At 43.2% G+C, this 23,163-nt stretch overlaps 1 protein-coding gene across 2 annotated transcripts; it reads right to left on the reverse strand.

Annotated features, from left to right (window-relative positions):
• Positions 1-532: 532 nt before the first annotated feature.
• On the reverse strand, positions 533-17,227 carry E2F7 (E2F transcription factor 7). 2 transcript variants are annotated; one of them, XM_015857014.1, is made up of 12 exons: positions 17,008-17,227; positions 14,832-15,107; positions 13,656-13,824; positions 11,951-12,232; positions 11,152-11,310; positions 10,072-10,209; positions 9,147-9,341; positions 8,614-8,698; positions 7,394-7,907; positions 6,494-6,761; positions 4,912-5,333; positions 533-3,631 (listed from the first exon to the last, which is right to left on the reverse strand). In XM_015857014.1, the coding sequence occupies exons 1-12, from the start codon at positions 17,092-17,094 to the stop codon at positions 3,455-3,457; spliced, it is 2,772 nt and encodes a 923-aa protein (XP_015712500.1). In that variant the 5' UTR covers positions 17,095-17,227; the 3' UTR covers positions 533-3,454. The 2 variants fall into 2 exon arrangements, with proteins under 2 accessions (XP_015712500.1, XP_015712492.1); XM_015857006.1 differs by having other exon boundaries at positions 6,494-6,764.
• Between the last annotated feature and the right edge of the window lie 5,936 nt (positions 17,228-23,163).

The following is a 23,163-nucleotide window of genomic DNA, read 5'->3' on the forward strand; positions in this document are numbered from 1 at the left end:
GGAGTCACAGGTCAGAAAAAAGCCAAACAATATTGAGTGAGCTGCTGAGTTTTCATCTTAAAAAATGACTTCTGAGGAGCACAACCAGTCATAACTCATAGATAACTCATAGGCATCTTGCAGCCAGGTCTCTGTGACGTGAACTTGCATCTCTTTAATTGCTGGGGGAAAGCAATGCAGGACTTGGTGAAATCAACAGTAAAACAGCCCCTGATTTTAATGGAGCCCCAAGGTCCCTGGTAGCAGCACAGGCCCCCTGTGAAGCTGATAGCTCTTAAGGACAGTGCCTACAGCCTGGTTTAGGGGCAGAGCTGTGCTCCTAGCCAGCTCAAGGACTTTATTAGCCAGCTTATGTTGCACTGGTCCTTGAGGCTACAGCAGCACAGTAAAACAGCTGTATGCTAAAGTAGTTGAAGCACAGTCATCCTGTTACATATTTGGTGTTCAGATTCAACAGTGCTAATGTGAATGCATGGCAGATGGTTATTTATTTTCAAGGAATGCTCTCCATACTGACATCACAGCCGCAGACTTGGTTTTAGTTCCACTTTTATTCTGTAAAAGTTTAATATTTTGCTAAGAGATAGGATTAAAAAAATAATCATCCCAACATTGTGATTGGAGTAAAGCTATAAAGCAAACAGCTAAAGATTGCTACAGAGCAGGAAACGCGGGACAGTTACAAGCAGCAATAAAATTAATACCTATATTAAACTAGCAGTGCAAAGATACAAACTGGAAGCAGCTTTACATTAAAAAATACCGCTTTTTAAATACAGAAATAGCACCAATTTACAAAAGATAATCAGTTATGTAAACGTGGCAGGTAGATTCAAGTATAAGTTACACACTCACCCTCCCTAACAACTGTTTCAGAACAGAAAGGTTTTACAAACCCTGCAAAACATCATAGGTATGCACTTTTCCTCAGTGTGAATACAAATTCCAAAGCTTCTTTGCTGGTGAACTGTTACCAGTTTCATTTACTGTTTTGCTTTCGGTGAAGACAATGATAGAAAACAAACTCATTCTCTTACGACAGCCCACCCCTCTTGCCTTGCCTGTCAGCAGCAAGCAGCATTGTCCCCAGTGTCACCCAAACACCCCAGTGCTGCTGCTTTATCCATCCCTCCACCTACTTCAGTGATCATTTTGCACTGACAAAACCAGAACAGCACATAAACCCCCTTCTGCTCCCTGCCCCACATTTGCTTTCACAACCACATCCCATCCAACAGCTTTGATTGTGAGGGAGTTGATCCTCATTTCCAGGCCTGCTGTATTTACAGGAACTCACAAGTAGAAGCAGAAATTGGAAATGGAAGATGCATTTTCAATCCCTGCATTTTCAAGTATGCTACGACACGGACTACAGCACAAGGCAAATACCATGATCATGCTTCAGCTGGAGTCAGTACTCAACCCCAGCACTCCCCCCTGCTGCCAGCTGCCATTTCATTCAAAGGCTGCACCACGCTCAAGAGGAAAAGACAAGGTTTCTAAAACGACATCCATGACATCCACCTCAACCACCGCAGCCTCTTTGCAGCCAACAACTGTAGGTTAGCACAACTGCAGCGGCAGCACCGTGCCCGTTACAGGTAACTTTTCAAAATGAAATAAATAGAAGTGGGTGTATAAGAAGAAAAAATTCAGAAGCGAAGATTGTAAACTTTCACAATTGTAGTGTGATTAGAAGAAAAAACAACAAGGAAAACCAACATTTAGCAGTCTGAACATTTCTTCTTATCATCCCTGACATTTCCTATGATAATTCCACTGTAGAGATCTCCCTTCGGTGAGGGCTAACCAGCTCTCCTTATAAGGCTGCTCTTCGTTTATTCGAAGATAAGGCCACATTAACTCAATTCCCAGTTTAGGCAAAGTTTTTTCTTAAATTCAGTTTTTGTAATATATTTCGTTATAAAAATAAAAATCCTCATCAAATTCCCAACTCCCACATAAAAGCCCAGCCTCCCTTGACCAAGTAGCACATCAGCCTCTCTGCTCTTGAACACCAGTACCAACCAAAGTTCCTACTCGCAAGGGAAAAGCTGATGCTGTTGGCCCTATGCTTGCTAAAAATCCAGACTAATATGAAGTCAACAGCAATGCCTCCTGTCTTTTGAAAAGGAAACTGCACAAGTTTTATGGCAGACTGCTATACCAGTAAAGAACATACCCAACCATAAGAATATTAACCCTTAAAATTATGTCCTATATTATTAATAGCACCACTTGTTATTTGAAGACCCTGAATGTTAAGTGTTACACATGCCCTTTTCTTCCTCCTTATCTTCTCATACGGAACACAAATAATTTTTTCCTACTTCCAAAATTGGACTCCCATTCTTTTTTCGCTTCTTTTGTGGTTTAGACAGATATGTGCCAAAAGATAAAATCTGCCTCATCTTCCAAGTACATTCAAACACTATTAAGTAGTTGCAAAATTCCCACAGATGAGCAGGCACTTAAAAATCTACTTAAGGGGTACAGACTGAAATAAACCTCTAAGAAGGCACTTAAGGAGACCCAGGTTAAACTGAATCCCATAGTGTGATTACTGACTTACCGGTGTCCCTTTAGTCATAAAGTCCAGGACATATATTGCATGGGAAACTAAATCTTAGCACAGCTCTCCCAGCAGCTTGACACTCTCAAATGACTTCATCAAACTTTTTTTAAGAAAGAATCCAGTTTTGTGTTCTCCACACCCACCTTTGTACCTTTTGCTCAGATTAGGAGAAAGAAACCCAAGGAACAATGCAGTTCATTGACGTAACTATAACAACGTTAACACTCACAGTTATTTTGGTCTTAATGTATACATTCACTCACATGGCGTTGTTATTAGTTTTCCTAACCACAAGCGCTGGGCAAATTGTACAACAATTGACTGACATTCAAGTAATCCTACCCTGAGAAAATCTGCTACTCTGAAGCTCCCACTCTAATGTACAAATTACACAGCAAGAGGCTGTACTGAGGAGGCAGGGTTTGGCAGATTGTTTTAGCTCATCAATTTCACCACAGATTTACTCAGGGTAAGCAGACATGTTGAACAAAAATGGCTTACCCCAGGTAAGTGCTAGATGTCTCACTTAAAACCATGAGCAAAGAACCCGTGGGGACTCCAAGGAAAAATCTTGGCATCTCCTCACAATGATAAGAGTTTTCCAGATTAAAACCACAAATGAAATTTGATGCCCACAAGGTTATGTGAGCTACAGCACCTGAATTCAGATCAGTACTGAAGGAACAATTAAGTACAAGGTTTTCAGTGCCAAGTGTGATTTGTGGAGAAGGTTAACAGAACTGGTGGGTGAATGGATAGTGGGGAAGTGGGCCAAAAGGGATGATATGTCAACATGCTCCTCGTCAGATTAAGAGCTTGTTCTCTTGTAACAAATACCGTGTCCTAGGACAATCTGCCCAACCTTTGCAATGCGTGGAGTTAATCAGTGCTGGTACTAGAGATTTCTAGCCTTCTCTGCACGGAGCTGGCATTTCTGGTCTGGTTGCCTTCGCTTTTCTTCCACGCACCAGGATCTCCAAGACTTCCCGGAGTTTTGAAGAACGCCTCGTGACGTGCAGGACGAACGCTCTTGGGAGTGACAGGAGTCGATGAAGGCTATTTGTGAAACAGAACCAAGGTAATTCAGTTGTGTTTTATTAGTCTACATGCAAGCATGCCTACAAGCTCTCTTCAGTTTGCAAGAAGCCCAGCATCCTGTGCTACTATGAGGAACCGTTTCACACAATACATTCAGGAGCTCCACATGAATAGCTCTGACCTATCTGTCACTGCTGGGAAACTGAAAACCTTTATCTCATTTCCAACTTAAGTATATTCACCACTAGTTTGTACTCATTCATTCTTATGCCAGTCTTGTCCTCTAGCTTGAATGGCTCTTTCCCCTCCTTAACGTTTTGATCATTTCTGTTATTTGCTAGCAACAAAACAGATCTAAAATTAGTCTACTAAACCCAAGCCTCTTCTGCTTTAAGTGTTGCTCTAATGCTGGTATCTGTAAACAGGTTGACTCTATTACAGCCTTTTTGTAAAGCCTGAACAACATAAAATAACATTCATAAAGCTTCCAAAAGTTCTGTTTGTCTCTTTATTAGATGGCAGAAAAACACATCTCAGACTAAAAATATGTAAGCTAAAGCAGTGCCAAAATATCATTGCTAATAGTTGTGCACAGCTAACACAGTGTGACATAATTATTTTAACTCATTAGTTGTCCTTCAGATCAACGAGTCCTTCCTTTGTGAATTTATCATTTATATATTCAAAAAATCCACTGCTATGGTAAGTTCTCAAAAATACTTTTTGATCTTCAAGGAAGATCAAGTGGTTATCACTTAGTTCTGTCACGTGCTGCTGCTAAGCTCCCTTAGTGAGCAGAGATTAGAATGGGGGTGAGGAGGTAACCCAGAACATTACCACCTGTTCTGGCCATTTGACACTTCAATGATGACAAACAATCCTCCCATCTTCCCAGTGAGTTTCTATAGCTCCTGCATGATACACTTAGAATGCTAGGATCAAACAGGGGGAAAAAAAAGCAACAACCCAAAGCACTCAGATCTTGGGAAAACAACCACAGACTCATTTTTCTTCCTCTGCTCAGTCTGACTTCTAAGATTTCAAAATGTAAGAACTGAAAACTCACCACTTTACCACTCAGCATGAGATACCCTACGCTGGGCCGTGTGTTTAACAAACACTATCCCAATCCCTCCCACCACGACAGATGGACACGTGAATTATGTGGACTACACCACCTCCCAGCCTGCCAACTTGCTGCTCTGGCACACAAGCACCAGTCTGCAGCACAAGCTGCCTTCAGTCCCATTGAGTTGAAACTGTGTTTTCACTGTTATTCAGTCACCTTTGATGCTTACCTGCTGCAGTTTCAGAACGGTCACCGGATGCCCCACACACACAGGGGAGTCCAGTTTAACAGCACTGCAGGACCTTGCGAGCATAGGTCTCAGATGCGCAGCAGGGTGAGCAGTTTGCTGGGGATCCACTGATGGTGAGGGTGAGGCATTTGGAGTAACCACTGCTGTGGTGCCTATGAAAACAGGCGTTGTTGATGCCAGGCCAGGCATGCTGATATTCATGGAGGCAGCAGCAGAGGAGCCATCGGGAACTGGAGAAAGAGGGCTGGGAATAGCAGGCGAACAGACGAGAGGAAAGGAAGCCAAGGCTGCTGATGGCACCATGACACAGGGGACGCTCAGAGAAGGTAACTGGCTTGCAGCCAGCCCGACGGCACCAGGAGCTTGGTTTGCAGAGAACAGGAAATTAAAACTACTTAATCCTAAACAAAAGAGAGAAACAGCGAGGCATTAATACAGTTGACAAATTGGGATTAAGCTAACACAACTTCATACAGAACAGGAGGGAGGTATGACAAGAAAGAAGGAAGGATAGGCTGCCCAGGAAGAAGCAGAACTGTGGCTGTTAAGCCAGGCTCTTTTTTCCTACATACCCCCATGTCCCCCCCTGCTGCCTGTTCATTCTCTCTACATCTGTTCACTTCATTCATACTAAGCACTACCTACATCTCGCTATTTTCTGCTTCTAACTTGAGTTATGGGCAACAGCTTGGCTAAACAAACTCTTTACACTAACAAGAATCCTATTCTCTGCTATATCAAAGTACATGCACTGTGTTTTAGCAAAAAAAAAAAAAACAAAAAAAAAAAACACAAAAAGAAAACATCTACATATACCCCAAAGATGCTCATTTTACTTTGAAAAAGAAGCCGGTTCCCACTTTGTTTGACTTTCCAAAATTCCAAGATCAGCATTTTCCAACTGAGTATCTCTATCCTATAAGTTCCACACAAGTGAAAGCCCACAGGCCCCATTCTATGCCACAAGGGAGTCAAATATGAAAGCAGTGGTCATAAAAATCTACCTCGCATGTGTTGCTCCCAAAAATCAGTCTTTGGCACCATGTAAGCACAGAAACAAACAAGGGTAGACATGAAATCCTGGTGTATTTGCAGCTGCTTCCTCCCTGTTCCTACTGTGTCCTTGGATACTCCCAGCAATTCAGTTTGTGTGGCACGATCCCATTGAGGCATAAACAAGAAAGTGCAAAGGGTGGCTAAGTTCACCCTTAGGGGAATGCTGCTGCACTATTCTGGCCACCTTACTGACAAATCTAGACTTTCAATACCCTCAGTTTTGAATACCAGACAGGTGTCTTAATTTTGCAGCACATAATTCAAGCGTGCAAAATCTACACTATTTATCTCTAGTAACACCTGAGTGCCTAAAAAATAGAAAGCCTGTGTTTTCAGAGAAGAAACAATTCATATGGAAGTCAGTTATTAAACTACTACAGAGAGCTGCTGACACTTATTGTGCCAACCACAGACTTCCTGACCTATCTGTAGGTCTCCCTGTTTGAATGCCTCAGTGAACAGATGGAAAGGTTTGAGTGCCTCTAGATCCCATGTCTGCCCTTACCAGCAGCAGGCTGAACATAAAGATACTGTGGTACAAAAGGCTGACTGGCATTTCCTTTAGAGATGTGATCTTTTCCAGGAGAAGGTTCATCGTGGTCTTTATTCTGACACCATTTTTCTTGCTCCTGAGAATCCAAAAGCTTAGTAGACTTTTTGTCTGCAGTCTCTGGAGCAGCAGGACTTGAGAGGTCAAGATGAAAAGCTTCTAGATGTACAGCAGATGCGTAGCCACTTTCTGGGGCAGTGTCTGCCTTAGGCGACTCAACAGGCTTCTAAGCAAAAACAAGAGAGGTAATGAGGAGTCCAAATTGAAGTATGGTATGATGTCTCATACGCCTTCTTCAACTACAGAATAAAACACGTACCCGTTTCAGATTTATATTCAAACACTGGTGTGGGGCCTGACCTCTGCTTTCAATAGTGAAGAGAGCTGAGAAATAGATGCACTTCATTATCTGCTCTCTCACCAATGTGCTGTGGGCAACCCTGAGTATATAATGAGCGTATACTAAGGCTGGAGATTAGGGTGAAAGTACTAATCACAATTTCTGTGGGTCAGTGGAATAAGCAAAGAGTGGAGGATGGGGAGTAATAGTCATATTGATTTCTTCTCCCCTGCTACCCCCCCCCAGTAGCTTGTTCTGCTAAAGACAATGATTCCAAAGGACAGCTGATCATCACTTTTCAATTCAAAGCAATCATGGTCCATTTTCTACTAATACTGCAAAAACATTTCCTAGTTAATGCCTATACTTCCTGATACAGCACTCACGTAATTCTATTAACATGCTAATTTGTATCCATGACAGGAATGATTTTCTCATTTCTAAAAACACTATACTGGGAAAAAGTTTTCCCGATGAATAGGAAGCCCAACTGATAAAGAAATTCATTTCTTTACCTTGGGTACCACAAGTGAGATAGGGACATCACTCTGTCCAATGATTTGCTTTTTAGCAGCTGGTTCTTCATCATCAGTAGGAGCAGAGGGTGATGTGCACCTGTGGGAGCTGCGTTTCTGGCAATGAGCTGGAGGTACAGCACCCTGAGCTTCTGGGGGCAAGGCCTTCTCCTCTGCGCTCCCACTCTCCCTTGAGAGATTCTCCTGAAGACCACCGCACAGCATAAAAAAGGATGATGAAGGGAAACACAGGAAGGGTTGGCTGGGGAGTAAGGGAGGTTTTCCATTCTCTGTCTTGGTGGCTGCTGCACTGGAAGGATGCAGAGCTTGGCTGCTGACCCCTTTTGGTAGCAAAAGGCTTGGCATATCTGCCTGGACCACAGGGAAAACTGCCTGAGATAACGGGTTAGCACAAAAATCAGAGTCCCCAGGAACTGGAAGAAGGGAGATAGGTGAGGTTTCACTTGGGTTCCTTACTGCATCGAGTATTGCTTCTGCGGCACAAGCTTTGCTCCTAAAGAAAAGAACAAAAACATTCAGTACAAAAGCAAACCCATGTTTTATCCTTACAAGCTACTACATACACAGGCATAAACATGGAAAATTCACAAAAAAACTCCACCTATTTTACACAGTTTGCAAGGGTCTCTTTTTATTACATCAAATTATACGGAAGCAGACTCATCAATTGCTTGGCAGAACAATAATGCTTTCAGCTGCACTTGACTGGACTAGAAAAGGCCACTAGGGAGCTGCGCCTGGCATCCAGACACAAACTCAAATTGGAATAGATGTAGAGAAGACCCACTAATATGACAAGGGAGGTTTTCCATGGAACTGTGATTTGCTCAGCCTAAGTAACATGAAAAAGCCTCCTTTTTCAGTAAAGCCCTGTATGGACACACCTGAGATAAACAACTACTACTGAAGCAAAAGGATACCAGTGGAACAAACATAAGTACATATGCGTTGGCTGTGAATAAGCTCAAGTAGTTAAACAGAAGAAAACTTTTAATTAATATAGCAATCAAGTTAGATAGACCACTAGACAAAAAGCCCCACCAAAGATACAAGCAATACTGAGACCAATAAGCATTAAAATACCTATAAGGAGACTCTGGGTCCTTTCTATACTGGTACAATGAACTGAATCCAGCCTTTAACTTCCCATGGCAAGCACCAAGCTGAAACAAGACCGGAGTTTTTAAACACCATCTTACCTGGTATCTTCCTCTATCTTCTGCCTGCAGACAGTTGCTAGATTTATCATTTTTGAGCAATACTCATCTGAATTTACAATGCAAGCTGAAAGAACGAAGGAACATTCAGTTAGTAAAAGACAGGTTTACTAAGTGTATTTTGATACTGGCCATATAAAGTACTGGCTACAGTGTTTCTTCCCTGACACATTTTTATAGTGTCTAGTAATCACCTAAAGCCAGAACCTGAAACATTCTCAGAACTCTCAGTCCCACCCAGGAGGTGTTTGACACCATTACTTCCTATAACAGGGACCCGTGAAAGGCTTGCTCATTTTAAAGAGCTATCTGTTATTATTACAATAAATTCCACTATTTTAAGAACCATAAATTAAACCAGTCATCCAAAATACAAGTGAAAGTACTGGCACCTACCTAAGGTAATTCATATATATTTTATTAGGCTGTTTCATTTGGTCAGCTGCCTTAATGAGTGTGCTTACATTTGGGCAGATTCAGTAGCATACAAACAAACACGCTTCCTTAGTAGTTACCTTGTCTCTCTCGATTTGGGCTGCTGGGCTCAGAGCTGACCTTCCTTTTGGTACCTTCACAGGGCTGTGCACTGTTAAACGAAGCATGACGTGTGAACCTCTGCTTTCCGGTAGCACAGATCTGATACGGGGCACAGGCTCCTCTTCGTGCCTCTGCTGGAGGACCAGATGTTGGGCAGTGCCCTCTTGGCTCATCTGAAGGGATATAGTTTGGTACAAGTCATTCAAAGTAGACAGCTCGTTATTTAGACTTCTGCCATGTTAATAAAATTGGCCATAGGAGAAGAGGTAACCTCTATACCATCCCAAGCCCCACAACATTAAGTATATCACAGTTGGGTAAGCATGGGTAAACAAGACAATGGCTTCCCTCTTTACAGTTCCATGGTAGCTGCAGGAAGCAACTATGCTCCAGTGTGTATGGCCAGCAAGAGAAAGGGGCCTAAAATATCATTAACATTTACAATCAAGTATGCTTTACTTTTACTTGGTCATAGCACTGGCCCAACTCACAAAAAATACAGTAGCACAAGGCTTTCCTTCACATTTGTTTCTAGACAAGAATCAGCAGCTTACAAGAGTTCAGGCCAATCCTCTCCTTTACAAACTTCTTCATGAGAAAATACGAGTTCTCTTATCAAGGAAACAACTCATTATCAAGTTATGATAGAAATACTGAGGTGTTGTAATCCCTAAAACCCACGGAACCACATCTGGAGATGTAGGCATAATCTTCTATTGTTCTACAACTCATCTAGTTAATTATCATTAGGTAAGCTTGGTGAGGGCAAATTTTGAGCTGGTAAGTGGTTGATAACCACATGACAGTTAATTAATGTCAAGACATTCTTCACATGTGGAAAACTACCTTTTGTAATCTGGAAACTAATGTCAGAAGAAAAGTGCAGTGAGCTACACAATTTACCGGTCTTTCCAGGGAAGTCCACAGGCCCAATCCATTTGAAAGCTGGTTTGCGGCCTCGTTCCTCTGTGACATGAACTTTCTTTATCAAGCATAGGCTGGTAAGGACATTGGCGATATCATACAGCCTTCGTACCTTTGCTAAGGAAAAAGAACAGGAGTAGTCAAGACAGTCACATTTACAATGCAGACAGTACGTATTTATGTAGTAATTTCATTCTAGAGTATCATCACAGATGAGACAAGTAAAATCAAACTGAAATGGACTCCAATAACCCCTCTAAAGGCTGCCATACCAGCTCCCATTTCCACCTGCTTATCATCACTCATTTTATTTTAGCTGCGCATCCAGCCTACCTCATTTTGATGGAAATGAATTAGGGAGTGATTACATCATTGGAGGACCAGAAAAGGCAGCAACCTCCATAAAGGGAAAAATCAACACATATAAGAAAGAAGCTTGTGAATGTGCACAAGGAAAAGAAAAAAAAATCTCTGAGACTCCAATAAATAACATTTTGGAGCTGGATACAGTACACATATCCACTGCTCAGCTAAAATTCTTTCCTTTCTCCTGGCATCTGGAATAGCATTTTAACACTGACATAGCTATACTTCATTTAAAAGGGCAAAACGATTTCCTAACGCTGTTTTTGTCAAGTTGTCCAAGAGATCTAAGTACCAAACCCCACTAACAAAACCATGCTATCCAGCTGTCAGACTTCTGGGGTGAAAAGGAAAAGTAACAAACTTCTTCAGAGAAAACACAAACAACACATGTCATTTCACTAAGTCTTAAAACATGCCATTCAGAAAGGAAAATGAAATAAGGTATCGAGTATAAAGAATTCAACTTAGAAACCCAATTTTCACACATTCTGAAGCTAAAACTTTAAGATGATCATTAAATTGATGCTTTTTACCCCAAGGTCTATTTAGAGAAACTGTTTCCAATCAACAGAATCCAACCCCTATTTTAGCAAAAGATTCCTGACCTGTTCTTGCTGTTACCTACTGGTGTCAGTCCAAACATGCCCCTTTTCCTTACTCACTGTCTGCTTTGTCTCTCAATACCCAGCTTACTTTTAAATTTGCTGTAATCCACCGTATCCTGGTTTTCTTCTATCAAGATCTTCGCTGCGATGTCCAGAGTGACTATCTTGGTCTTGGAGACAAGGAACAGCATGACAAACTTTTGGCTCATAATCCGCAAGGACTTGTCCTTTCTGCTGTTTGCAGATGCTGTGTTACAAATAACACCCAAGCCTCTTAGCATATGTCATCCATCACAGCCAGAAAACTAATCAGTAGGTTTCTCACACATAAAAGGAGTAAAGTATTTTCTTGTCAGGAAGCAGAAATCTTTTGAAAGGCAGAAAATAACTGGATAAGGCAAACAGAAGCCTCTCTTCAAGAGGCAATACAAATTAAAGCTTACAGAAATAGCCTTTAGAAAGACAGATTCCAAAGCTGATTCTCCACTGTGTTACACAGTCCTGTGCAATTATCATTTTAATGGACTTTAGAACTTAAACAGTACGCATTATATGGGGAATGTGTAAATAATGGACAATGGAATATGACTCTTTCTGTTAAAAGAATGCATTTATTGTCAGGTACGGATGGGGAAAAAGAGGACTGGAGCATCTTGCAGAGGTTTCTGACAGTCCAGAGGAGAAAAGGAAAATCTGCTCTGACACCAATGCTAGGGGCAGGGCAGCAGAATGAATTCCATCACTTATACAGTGAATTCAGCTCCTTTTTGCAAGGAGTAACTTTTTACCATTTAATTCAGAAGCACAACAAAGGGAAAAAGTCACACGGTAAACAGGAGAAAGAGACCTATGTCTGTATCTCACACTGCATGCATTAGTTATCTTACCGGATGTGCAATCTGGTTCTGCAAAGTCAAGTAACGGTCTGTCTTGTGAGTCTGGCACTGTTTCCTTTTTCTGCTCTCCAGATTTGTACTCTGTGTCCTGTTCCTTGCACTGGGAGGTCACTAGCTCTCCATATTGCAGCTCCCCTGCTTCCTGAAGCGTCTGCAGAGTCTGACTTAGGTTGTGCCGCCCGTGCCAGCAGTACTGGTTCTTGGCCACACGACTAACCAAGTGCAACGACTCCAGCACATTCACTATGTCATAAATTCTCCTCCTCCCAACTCCTGTTTTAAGAGGGGAAAATAAAAGAGAGAAAATAAAAATGTTTGCCTAGTTTTAACCCGCTCTTCAGCAGAAACTGAACAAAAAACAGGCGGTTCTCCACACTGAGTATTCACAAAGCATCTTTCATTTGTTCTCCTGAACATGTTGCATTACACCCACCCAAATCTGCAAAATCAAAACCAATGCATGACTGAGGAATGATGTCTTCTGTCTGTTCAACAGATACAAGCTCAACCATAGCTACATCTTGAAAGACTGACAGAGTTTAGATGAACTTGCTGCAGATTGTTCAGCTTCATTCAGACTTAAGTACACTGTCCTAAGAGCAAGAGCACTTTGGCCCTTCTTTTCAGAGTGCTGGAGTTCAGGCATGGATCTACCTAAAAGCGTGTGTGTCAGGAAGGGCAGGGGAAGGGTCTGAGTCCTGACACAGGGTAGATATGAAATCTTACACCTGCAGTGGAAACAAGTCCTCATAGAAAGCCAATGGGAAATCTACAAAGTAACAGCAATTAGAGTTCAGACTGACCAATGTGAGCAAAGCAGGGGACTGTATATGAAGGGGCTGCTGGCTCCACTTGCTATCCCAAGCACTGCCCTCCAGTGGTGTTTGAAGTGTGGCTGTTGTTTACGACACAGTGTACATTAATTACACTATCGGCAGCAACTACACCTGAAATCCCATAACTGTTAGCATCAGCTGAGCAGAACATGTGCTGGCCAAAGGCAAAGGTTTCAAAAGATTTCTCGGCAGAAGGCAAAGCCTTGATGCATCTGTTTACCCATCCGCATAATATGGATAACACAGCTTCAAATGGATATTAAAACAAACAATACATGAATATTTCGAGTGTGGGCATCCTGGAGTGAAAGATACTCCAGATAAGCAGAGTACAACACACATTTTGGTGCCCACCACATACCAGCAGCAAAATTTCTCGTCGTTAGAAAGGCAGGGTAACACCAGTCCCAGCATGGGATCAAGCACTACTCCTATGCAGCTATACAAAGAAGTCATGAAGTATTGTTTCCCTAATTGACATCCTACGCCTACTTGTTTGCAATTGTTTCCCTAAAGTTTTCATTTTGACACAAATTGTTGTTTACTAGTTTCCCTATAAAGGGCTTTCAACTCCCACAACTGCTCCAATGTTCAGCACATGGAAAATTTAAGAAAGCAACAGCATTGGGAGACAGCTGAAGGACTGACCTGTTTAGTAAGAAGTACTGCCAGAAAGCAGATTTCAAAACAGCCTCTTTGGAATATTAGGCATTTCTAGCTTGTAATTAGTATGATTAGAAGAGTATCCAGATGCAAGGAAAGGCAGATTTTGAACACTCAGTAACAAGGCTGACCTTCTCGAATGCATTCTGTAAGATTACCCGGATGATCATTTACCCCATTTTTGCAGGTATACATACCAAGAATTGATGCCACTTCATCCAAAGAAATTGTAGTTTTTTCTGTTGACAGTGGATAACTTGGATAACGAGCTAGAAACTTCTGGCACAAGAGTCCTAAGCTTTTCTGTTTTCTGCTGGGCCTTTGCTTTTCAAATTCATCAACCGTGCCGTCGTCTACCATATCATACTGTTAAAATATAAACATTGAGCCTTTAGTGCAGGTGCTCAGAAATAAGGCATAGCCAAGCAAGGTATATTTCAGGTGACAGCAATATTCAGACTTCCTAACAAGAGCCTCTCGCAAGAGCAGAGCACTTGGGTGACACACTTCTGCTTGCATATACTTTAATCCAACACACAACAGCTGTAATGAAATACTCTTACCTGTAAGTTCATGCAATAATGGTTTTGCATAAACAAACACATATCTGAACTAGCAAATTGGAGCTTGGAAGGAATACTTCTGTTTGAGAGAGGAAGAGGAATACTTCCTTTAACGCCTCTGGATCGAGTAAGTCAGAAGATGAACAAACCATCAAATAGCTCCTGCAAAACCACTTTCAAGAGAAATTACTGTCCTTCACAGTGGTTAACTTTAAGGAACTGGGCTGGATGGTGTGGGGAAGAAGGGAAAGTATGATACTAAGAGGCTATAAAAGGCACTACAAAAGCTCTAAGCCTTAAACTTAGTTAAGCTGTTAGTTTAAGGGAACTTAACTTTACTGATCACTCTAAGGAGGTATGGCAAAAAAGGCAGAAGACTGCAAAAGCAGAGGGAAATGCATGCCCATGCTGTAGTCCAATTGCTTTTGAAAATGGCAGCACAGTGGCCAAGCAGGGCGTCTGTTTAAAAATAAACTGGCAGCTTTCTTTCTAATGTGGTTTGGAAAATAGCTTTGAGGAAAACTGAAATGTGCTGGTTTCACCACTGTAAGCTCTACTTCTTTCACTGTCCTCTCAGATCAAATCATCTTCAGGCTCTCGTGTGGTCCCAAGTCAGTCATTGCTAAGACAGCTACCTTCAGTCTTTGAAATTCACACTGGTCAAGCAGCGCTGCTCTGGCAACTGACCTTGGGAATGTTCTGACATACTGCAATAGGGGAGCCAAGGACCAGTTGGAAGAAAATTAATGCTCTGTTAAAAGAAGGTCTGAGTTGGGACTGAATATAAGATAACCATGTTCTGAGTCTTACCTGTAATGAGTCAGGTATGTCATTCTGCTCACTATTTTCTATTGGCCTGAAGAGCTCTTTCTTCTTTTCCCTGTCCCTCATGTCAGGGCTAGCAGCACTAATGAGCATCTTCAGGTTAGCAGTGGGGGTCCAAGGGTCAGCCTGAGGTCTGTCAATGAGCTTAACAGGTGTCATTGGATTTCTGTCCGGGGTGCAGCCCTTCTGCTTTGATAAGTCAACTGGATCATTCTTAATGGGAGTCTTTGGAGTCATCCTGGACCGATCAAGTATGTTTTCCTATCAAAAACAGGAAAGAAAACAGTTTGATGATCAATTTTATTTTGTTCTTATGAAAGCAACCTTAGCGAGTCATGCCTTGGCACTCACCACTGTATTTAGTGCAGTTCTTCTGCGTTCATTGGAAGCAGTGAAACATTCTATGTGATAGCATACGGGACACAACCCTGAATTACAGAAGATGAGGTGAAGCAGTCAAACTTGGCCTACTACACTTTTAATTTCCATTCTTACAAGAATTTATATTCATTGCCCCGAACATAAATTGGATGGAAAGAATTCATTGGTCACATTGCACTCATAATATAAAAAATATTAAAAAAAAAAAAAAAAAAATATGAGGTTCTGCTTGAGAAGTCTCCAATGAAAAGCCATGCTGGGAGTGCAGCTTGGGTTGTCAGGAGCATTGAATTGAAATGAACTTCATGTGCAAGGGGAGCAAGCTTTACACCCACGCTGTCTGCTGCTCAGAACAACAAAGAACTCAATAACGGCATTCCTTGACCACAGCTGGGAGCTGCCAGAAGGAAAAGTCTAACCTGTAAGCTGATTTTCATAGTTCCTTGAATGAAATAAAGCTGAATTCCCTCCAGTCCCCAGCTGCAGCCCAACCTTCTCTCATAGGAGGGCCAGATTCCTTACCCTTGCAGTGAGAGCCCTCACTGCCAACCAATAAGTAACTGAAAGGAATTCATTCCAGAAAGCATCAATGGCACTGAGAAATCAGCTTCTGAGCTACAGAAGACAGTTTCACAGCAGCCTGTGGATTGAAGCAGGTCACAAATGCTGAAGGAACGAGGAAGACAGAAGGTCACTCTGCTGTCTTTGCAGGATGCATCAGATGGCGCAGAGAAGGCCATTTTCTATAAGGATGGTGAAGCACTGCAACAGGTTGCCCAGAGAGGTGGCAGAAGCCCCATCCCTGGAGGAGATACTCAAGGCCGGGCTGGATGTGGCTCTGAGCAACATAATCCAGCTGTGGTGTCCCTGTTCATTACAGGGGAGTTGGACTAGATGCCTTTAGAGGTCTCTTCCAACAATAAGGACTTGATGATTCTAAGAACTTGTTCACGTTTTGCTGTTTATCATTAACAATTCAGCTATCACTAGCAAATATATTAGGTATTTAAGCAGGTGACCCCAAATACTACTTCATCAAGCCCAATCCAGCCAGAAAACACACCTACAGCTGGCTTTTACCAGAAGCATCTCTGCAACATTCAGTGTGGGGATCAACCTGGCCCATCAAAAGCATTCTGAGCATCAATATGGAATATTTATGCATACATTTATCTATGAATAACCCTAAATTAGATAATAAGTATCTTCTTTTCCAATCAACAGCAGCCAGCTGTAACTGTGACAAAATAGGAGTGAATTCAGAGGCGACAGCGCTGCTTGGAATACATACTCGCACAGAGCTGGCACTTGGTATGTTCTTCTAAGTTCCCATCTGGCAACAGATCAACACTCAATGTGCAGCAGAGGAAGTCCCTTTCCCCTCATGTTTCCGCTGGTGCCAGTGGGACTGCAGCGAGGGCCACTATAGAACCCGTGATTCCCCTGCCTCCAACACCTGTCCTTGTGCAGGTATCACAAAGGAGTAGAAGAAGCACTTCTGCACTTCAGCCCACATCCACTCCACTACCAACCTCCCAGACTATGACATCTGGAACACCACAACTACCCGCTGAGATGAGCGACCAGGCAGGTGAACCCTGGCTTCACGTTGATCCAAGGAGAGCTGGCTCAAAGCACAGAGGGCCGCAGGGTTTAACCCGGCGGCAGCGCGACCGAATCCCCCGCGCCCAGTCAGAGCCCGGAGCCCCGTCCCGGGGGGCAGCGACGTCCCGACCCCCTGACAGCGCCTGGGGCAGGTGCTCCCCGATCCCCCGCTCACCTTGTGCGCCGCCTCCGTCTCGGCGCGGCCCCGGCGGCTCGGCCGGACGGCCGCCAGGTCCCGCAGGCTCAGGACGTTCGCCTCCATCCGCACAGAGAGAAGCCGCCTTCGCGCCGGCCCTTAAGGGCAGCCCGCCCTGCCGGGGGGGGTTGGACGGGCGCGGCAGGCGGGCACCCAGCGGCGGGCGGCCTCACTTCGGCAGCGGCTGGGGCTGGGGATGGAGCTGGGGCAGGGCCGGGCCGTGCCGCCCGCCCGCCGGCCGCTCCCGCCAGGCGCCGCAGTCCCCGCGCTGGCGCCCTCAGCCATCGCTTGCTCGATCCGGCCAATCAGGCGCGGCCTGCAGGCCAATCAGAACGCGGGCGAGCGGCGCGCGGCAGCGCGGGACCAGGATCCCGCCCGCGCGGGGCCGGTTCGCTCCTTTTTTCTTGGCGCGGGCGCCGGCGGCCCTAATGCCTTCCCCTAATGCCTTCCCCTATTGCCAGCCCCTGCTGCCAGCCCCTGCTGACATCCCCTCCTGCCCCGCCTCCAGCACCTCAGACCGAGCGGCCGGGTACGGAGCTGGGTGAGTGTGCAGAACTTTACAGTGAGGGTGACGGAGCACTGGAACAGGCTGCCCAGGGAGGTGGTGGAGTCTCCTTCTCTGGAGATATTCAAGACCCAACTGGACGCCTACCTGTGTGATGTGGTGTAGGGAAGAGACTGATCACATCTCTTTAATCAGACTTGCACCCGAAAATCACTTCCAGCTGCTGCTGTTAGAGAGCTGGCTTTCACAAAGGTAGCATTACACCTCCAAGCGATTACTGGATGGTGAAATTAAATTGTTATTAATGATCAGCTCTTTGTACAATTACAATTTCATTACTCTTCTCTGAATGAGATATAGTTTGCTTAATGTCCCGTAGCATAAACCTTCTTTGCTAGGGTTACAGATAGATGACTTTTCAAGCAGAGAGGCGGGAACAAAGGATCGGTGTTTAGTTGTTTAACTAAGAATTAATACTTAATGCAAAACAGTTGTAATAGTTATTAAAATAATTACTAGAGTATTATAGGGTGACACTGTACAGACACAGGGATTGTTGGCTGAAGCCTTGTCTTCCTGTGCAGACCGAAATATCTTTACTGTGGGCAACCCTCAATCTAAAAGATAAGGGGTTTGGGATATATATTGGGAAATATGGCTTCCATGTCACAGACACAGAGTACATTTATCTCTGCCTTGACAGATTGCCTTTAGTAAAAGTGCCCCAGTACCTCTGCTTAACTTGTTTAGATTCAACCTGGGATGAATCAGGAGCTCGTAGTATAAGATGCTATTTAGGCATGAGTCCATACCTCCCACCGATTCAACTTCTGGAATTGTTTGTTTCTGTTGTGGAATATCAATGAAGAACAGAACCATACAGTTATTTCTGCCAAGCATTCACAGACCAAGACTTGCTGTTCCATGAAACTGTCAGTAGTTTAACAGCCAGAAGGATGCACTCTGTGCTGTTAATGTTCAGAACTGCTCTCTGGTGATTGCTTGCTACTATATCACTGTGCAAGATGTCTCAACAGTGCTAGTTTCCTCCATGGACTAACCACCTGAAGGCCTGGCTTTTCGAATTAGCACTTAAAGAGACTGCCAAGTATTATCTTACAGACGAATGGTTTTCCTCCTGACTTCAGTCCCAAACCAGGACAGCAGTCCTCCCTCAATCACTTAAAAATGTCTCTTGAGACCAAACATGAAAAATACGGGTTTGAAAAGTAGGTTGTTACCTGAAAGTGATGGACATAAATGTTATAACAGAAGTCTCAGTATCACCCCAGCAGTGTGATTCTGTAAGAACATCTGCAGTCAGTTGTGAACTCAATCTGCAAAGCATCTTCTGATGGAGGAACAAAATTAAGAGATGAATGAGCATGAAGGAAAAGAAAGTCCTGCACTTCTTAGCTTTCTTGTATGGCACTCCTGGCAAAGACTGCCTTGCATGCTCCTGGCTCATTTCATTACCTTGCCCGGTGTGCTTTGATCTTGTCTGGTTGTCCCCAGATTATAAATCCTGAGGGACTTTTGGATCATCTGATCTGACCTCTTGTGTGTTGCAGGCTATTAAATTTCATTCATTACCCTTGTATTGATCTGAAGGTCTTTTGCTTGGCTACAGCTTGTGTTCCAGTGATGCCTGTGGTATTGATCTGCAGACAACAAGACTGTGAATTCATCATTTCCGCTATTATTGGTTTAAATATTATCCCATTCTCCCCATTAATTTTCCCCCTTATTTCTAACTTTATTTTGTCTCATTTCTGTTTCACGCCATTATTTTCCTGTTGGGATTTTCAACCCTAAACTGCAGAACATTTCAAGTACTGCTATTTTCCTGTGTGAATGTTGGAACCGAAAGCTAGTAATAGACTCAGAAGGAGAGCTTTTGTTTCTCTCGAAAAGCCATTTTCTGATGCTCTCAAATGAATTCTGTTTGTTGGTTTTTTTTTAATCAGGTTCTCCATTTTTCCTGATAAATGCAGCATTTCAGTCAGGATGATAAAAAGGCTGCTCTGCTCCTTGCTTCCACTACAGAGATTGCACTGGCCCTACTTATACAGCACTGCAGCCGGAGCACACTAATAACTGATTGTCACCTATGGGCTCTAGATCTTTCACAGTCGCTGCTCTGTAGCCCCACAGCTATTCAGAGGGACCTGTGTTGCCCCTTTTAGTTGAGTAATGTGAGCATGTATGGATGTTTTCTGTTTGCAAAGTGCTCTTTTCATCAAGCTGTCCGTATTCCTCTATGACAGCTCTTCTCATCTGTGAGTTTTATCAGTTTTAAATTTTTTGTCTGCAAATTATGCACCTGCTGGAAAGATAGCAGACATGGCTCTTGGTTTGCTTTTCAGTGCTTAACTGCTTTGGCAAGTTACCATGCATCACTGAAACTGGTATGTACGAACAACAGGAGAAAACAGGGACAAAGCTGAACCTCTCAACCTAGGTGTCTTAAAGTGTTTGTATGATAGAGCCTAGTCCTACAGTCTTTGGAGCAATGGAGCTTCTGGGTATGCCTTGAACCAGAACGTATGTGCCACAAAGGTACCCCAGTGGCAATGTGTTATGTTGTCTGAAGACTGAGGTTTCAGGAGTGCTTTTCTTGGCTCTTGAGCTCAAGCTGCTGCCATCTGACTCTGCACCCAGGCTTATAGACCCTTTTGTAGAGAAGAATAACTTCTTATTGTTATACTTTCAGCCTATTACCTTCCATTGTAAGTGGAATATTGGTCTGATTTACCATTGCTTCTGTCACTTCTTTTTTAATTCCTTGTCCCAATTCTTCCTTTTTGCCCGTCACTTTCTTGTGCTTGCCCTGTGGCTATCCTACTATGCAAAGCAGTATTCCTCCTGCTTTTCAGTATTTCAGTCCTTGCAGTCTGAGCAGAGGCAGCTCTGTGATTCTGTAGGTCACTGACTGCAATCTGGCAGAGCAGCAGTATTTACTAGCTGGACTGCTTCCACCGAAGCATTGCTTCCAGACTGTGGGATGGAACAATACAGGTGCACTCATGCAGTGCAGTCCCTGGAATAATAAACTAGCGCTGGGATGGTTCTGCACAGAGCCCTATGAAGTGTCTCTACTTGCAGCGAGGTCAGGTTGTAATCCAGATAAATTGCCAATATGTAACTGAGCAGAGCTGACTATATATCTGAAGTCTCCTATGACTGCATTTTTGACAATAATGACACTGAAAGAAAGCAACAGTTCAGCATTGCATTTGATAGACAGCTGGAGCTCATTTGACCTGGGGAGGGAGGAGGGCATTTAGCACCTTACAAGAGCAAGCCCTCTTGGTATTTGTGAGGATTTAGTATTATACTTACTATGCACTTGAAGGAAAATAGAAGCCAACTGAAACTTATGGTTGGCATGTGAAAGCTGTGATTTAATGAAATTTGTTCCATTATATGAAAGAAGGCTGTTCGAAGTGGAATAAATTGAAATACCTATGTGTAATGGTCCTGTCAGGGCTAGAGAACAGAATAACATTGTTATGATATAAGTGGCATGGGCCATATTTATAGTACAAAATCTCTTATAAAAGTTGCTCTCAGTGCACTTCAGTTTCTCTGATATTTGTAAGCCAAGAGTAATATTTTCCTCTTTCTCTGATGTATGAATGTGGATGAAAGAGATCAGCTAATGCTATAGAATAATACCAGAACCCTACCCCAATGGGCTTTAAAGTGCCACCATAGAGTGAAACTGTGAGTCTCTTAAATAAAAGCCAAGTACCATTTGTCTGTTGTTCAAGACATGCCCTACAATCCTCACACATCAACAGAGGAACTGCTAAGAGCTTGGTGTATGTTGGTGTCTGTTTAGGCATGAGAGCAACAGCTCTCAATCACAGTGGAAGTGATCGAATGTGGACCTAATTTACAAACTCAGAAAGACTCCCTGCCCTCTAGACAGTTCCTTTTGTGTTTCCCTTTTTGTATTTCATGCTTGAATACACCACAGGGAAATGCACAGGAAGATCTCCTTTCTCATCACCCAGTCCAATTTTCAAGTGAATTTATTTTTCACTTTATTTTTTTGTTGTTAAGTGTTTATGCCTGATGTAGTCTTTTTGAAGCAGATGGAGAGGAAGACTTTCTTGTAGAGCATTTGGGGTGTATTTTGAGCCATGCTTTACTAGGAAGGTTTTCAAATTCACTTACAGAATCACAGGATGGCTTGGGTTGGAAAGCACCTGGAAGACCTTCCTGTTCCATCCCTATACTTTTGAACTGAACCATGAAGTCATGTGCTCTAAAATCTTCATAACATATAAGTCGGATGCATAGAGGCCATCAGATACAGGGAGGATACCTTGAGCAAAGCTGACAACATCCACAAATTCTTAGATTTTACCCAGTCACTATAGTTATTTATGAGTACAGGAGAATGTAAGAATGGCCATGTCAGATAAAGCCAGGGGTCTGCTCCACCTAACATCCTGTGTCCCACAGCAGGCAGGAGCAAATGCTTAAGGAGAATGTATGAAATAGGACTATACAGAAAATGCCCTTTTCCCTGCTCATCCATCCCAGACCCAGCATCATAGGGAACTTCCTGCTATGGCACGTGCATCCAGACTGCCATGTTGAGCAGCCGCCTCAGGGCCCAGTCTGTACGGCCTCCTGAACTCGTCCTGGCTCTGAAGCAACAAGCTCCACAGGCTCGTTATAAAGCATGGAAGGTGCTTCACTTTAATGTGCTGCCTGACTCAGTACAAAAGTTTTCTTTACATTAAGCTGTCCCTTAAAACAGTAAAAATGAACTAATGAGAGATCTGCTGTGGTAGCCAGCTATAGATTTATCTCCAAGTGCATTAATGCTACCATTTGATTTGCAGGTGTAAATTGAATATTTATGTGGCGCTGCTGTTCTTATTCCCCTAAGCCCTCTACAGCGTATGAATGAGCTGCTGTATTTGAGCTGCAGTGTGTGCAATCAGAGGCTTCTGGTTCCTTTGGGAATTCGGTTATAGCATGAAATTAATCTTTTTCAGCTACTCTGGTTGAGCAGGTGAAAAGTGAAAATAATTATCAAAGCACTGTGGCCTCCAGTAATTGTGTGAAAGCTCTGAATATGCCTGCACTGCAGCTTGCTAACATAGTTTGCAATTGTCTCAAATGACATCGTGCTTAAAATAGATAACAGCGCTGCTTTATTCTTGGAATGCTGGAACGCTGCGAAAACCACGTAGTCACTCACGTGGCTTTGAAAAGCCACTCATTTTCAGCATGAGTATTGAGTGAATTGCTTATTCACTGCTCTTCTGACGTGCCCCAGGTAGCTGGGAATGCAAGTAATTGGGCTCAGTGTGGTGGCTGTCTCTTTAGATGGAATGACAAGAACTGATTTTGCTGGTGCTGCCCACATTATCAAGAAAGAATACAGTATCTAACCAAGAGAACTGGCACCAAACCTTAAATAGGAGCTACTGTTGCTTGTTTTGGCTGAATACCAAGAAGGGCTAAATATAAGTTCAGAGCTTACTTTCACTGCTTGGTGAAAACTGTTAATAATCTGGCTGCTTTTACTTAAGCCTGCTCACTCACTGAGGAATCAAAATAATTGCCGGAAAAGTCAATGGCTGCTTCTTTTGCTCTCTTTTTTTTTT

Source organism: Coturnix japonica, chromosome 1 (genome assembly GCF_001577835.2).
Source record: "Coturnix japonica isolate 7356 chromosome 1, Coturnix japonica 2.1, whole genome shotgun sequence".
Classification (NCBI taxonomy): domain Eukaryota; kingdom Metazoa; phylum Chordata; class Aves; order Galliformes; family Phasianidae; genus Coturnix; species Coturnix japonica.

Excerpts from the sequence above, each read along its gene's own strand:
- E2F7 (XM_015857006.1), bottom strand. The coding sequence starts at position 17,094 with ATGGAGGCGAACGTCCTGAGCCTGCGGGACCTGGCGGCCGTCCGGCCG. Across the intron at positions 5,334-6,493 it reads TTATGTTCAGCCTGCTGCTG|GATTAAGTAGTTTTAATTTC; the intron begins GTAAGGGCAGAC and ends TCTTTTGTTTAG. Across the intron at positions 3,632-4,911 it reads CCGTTCTGAAACTGCAGCAG|CCTTCATCGACTCCTGTCAC; the intron begins GTAAGCATCAAA and ends TTTCACAAATAG.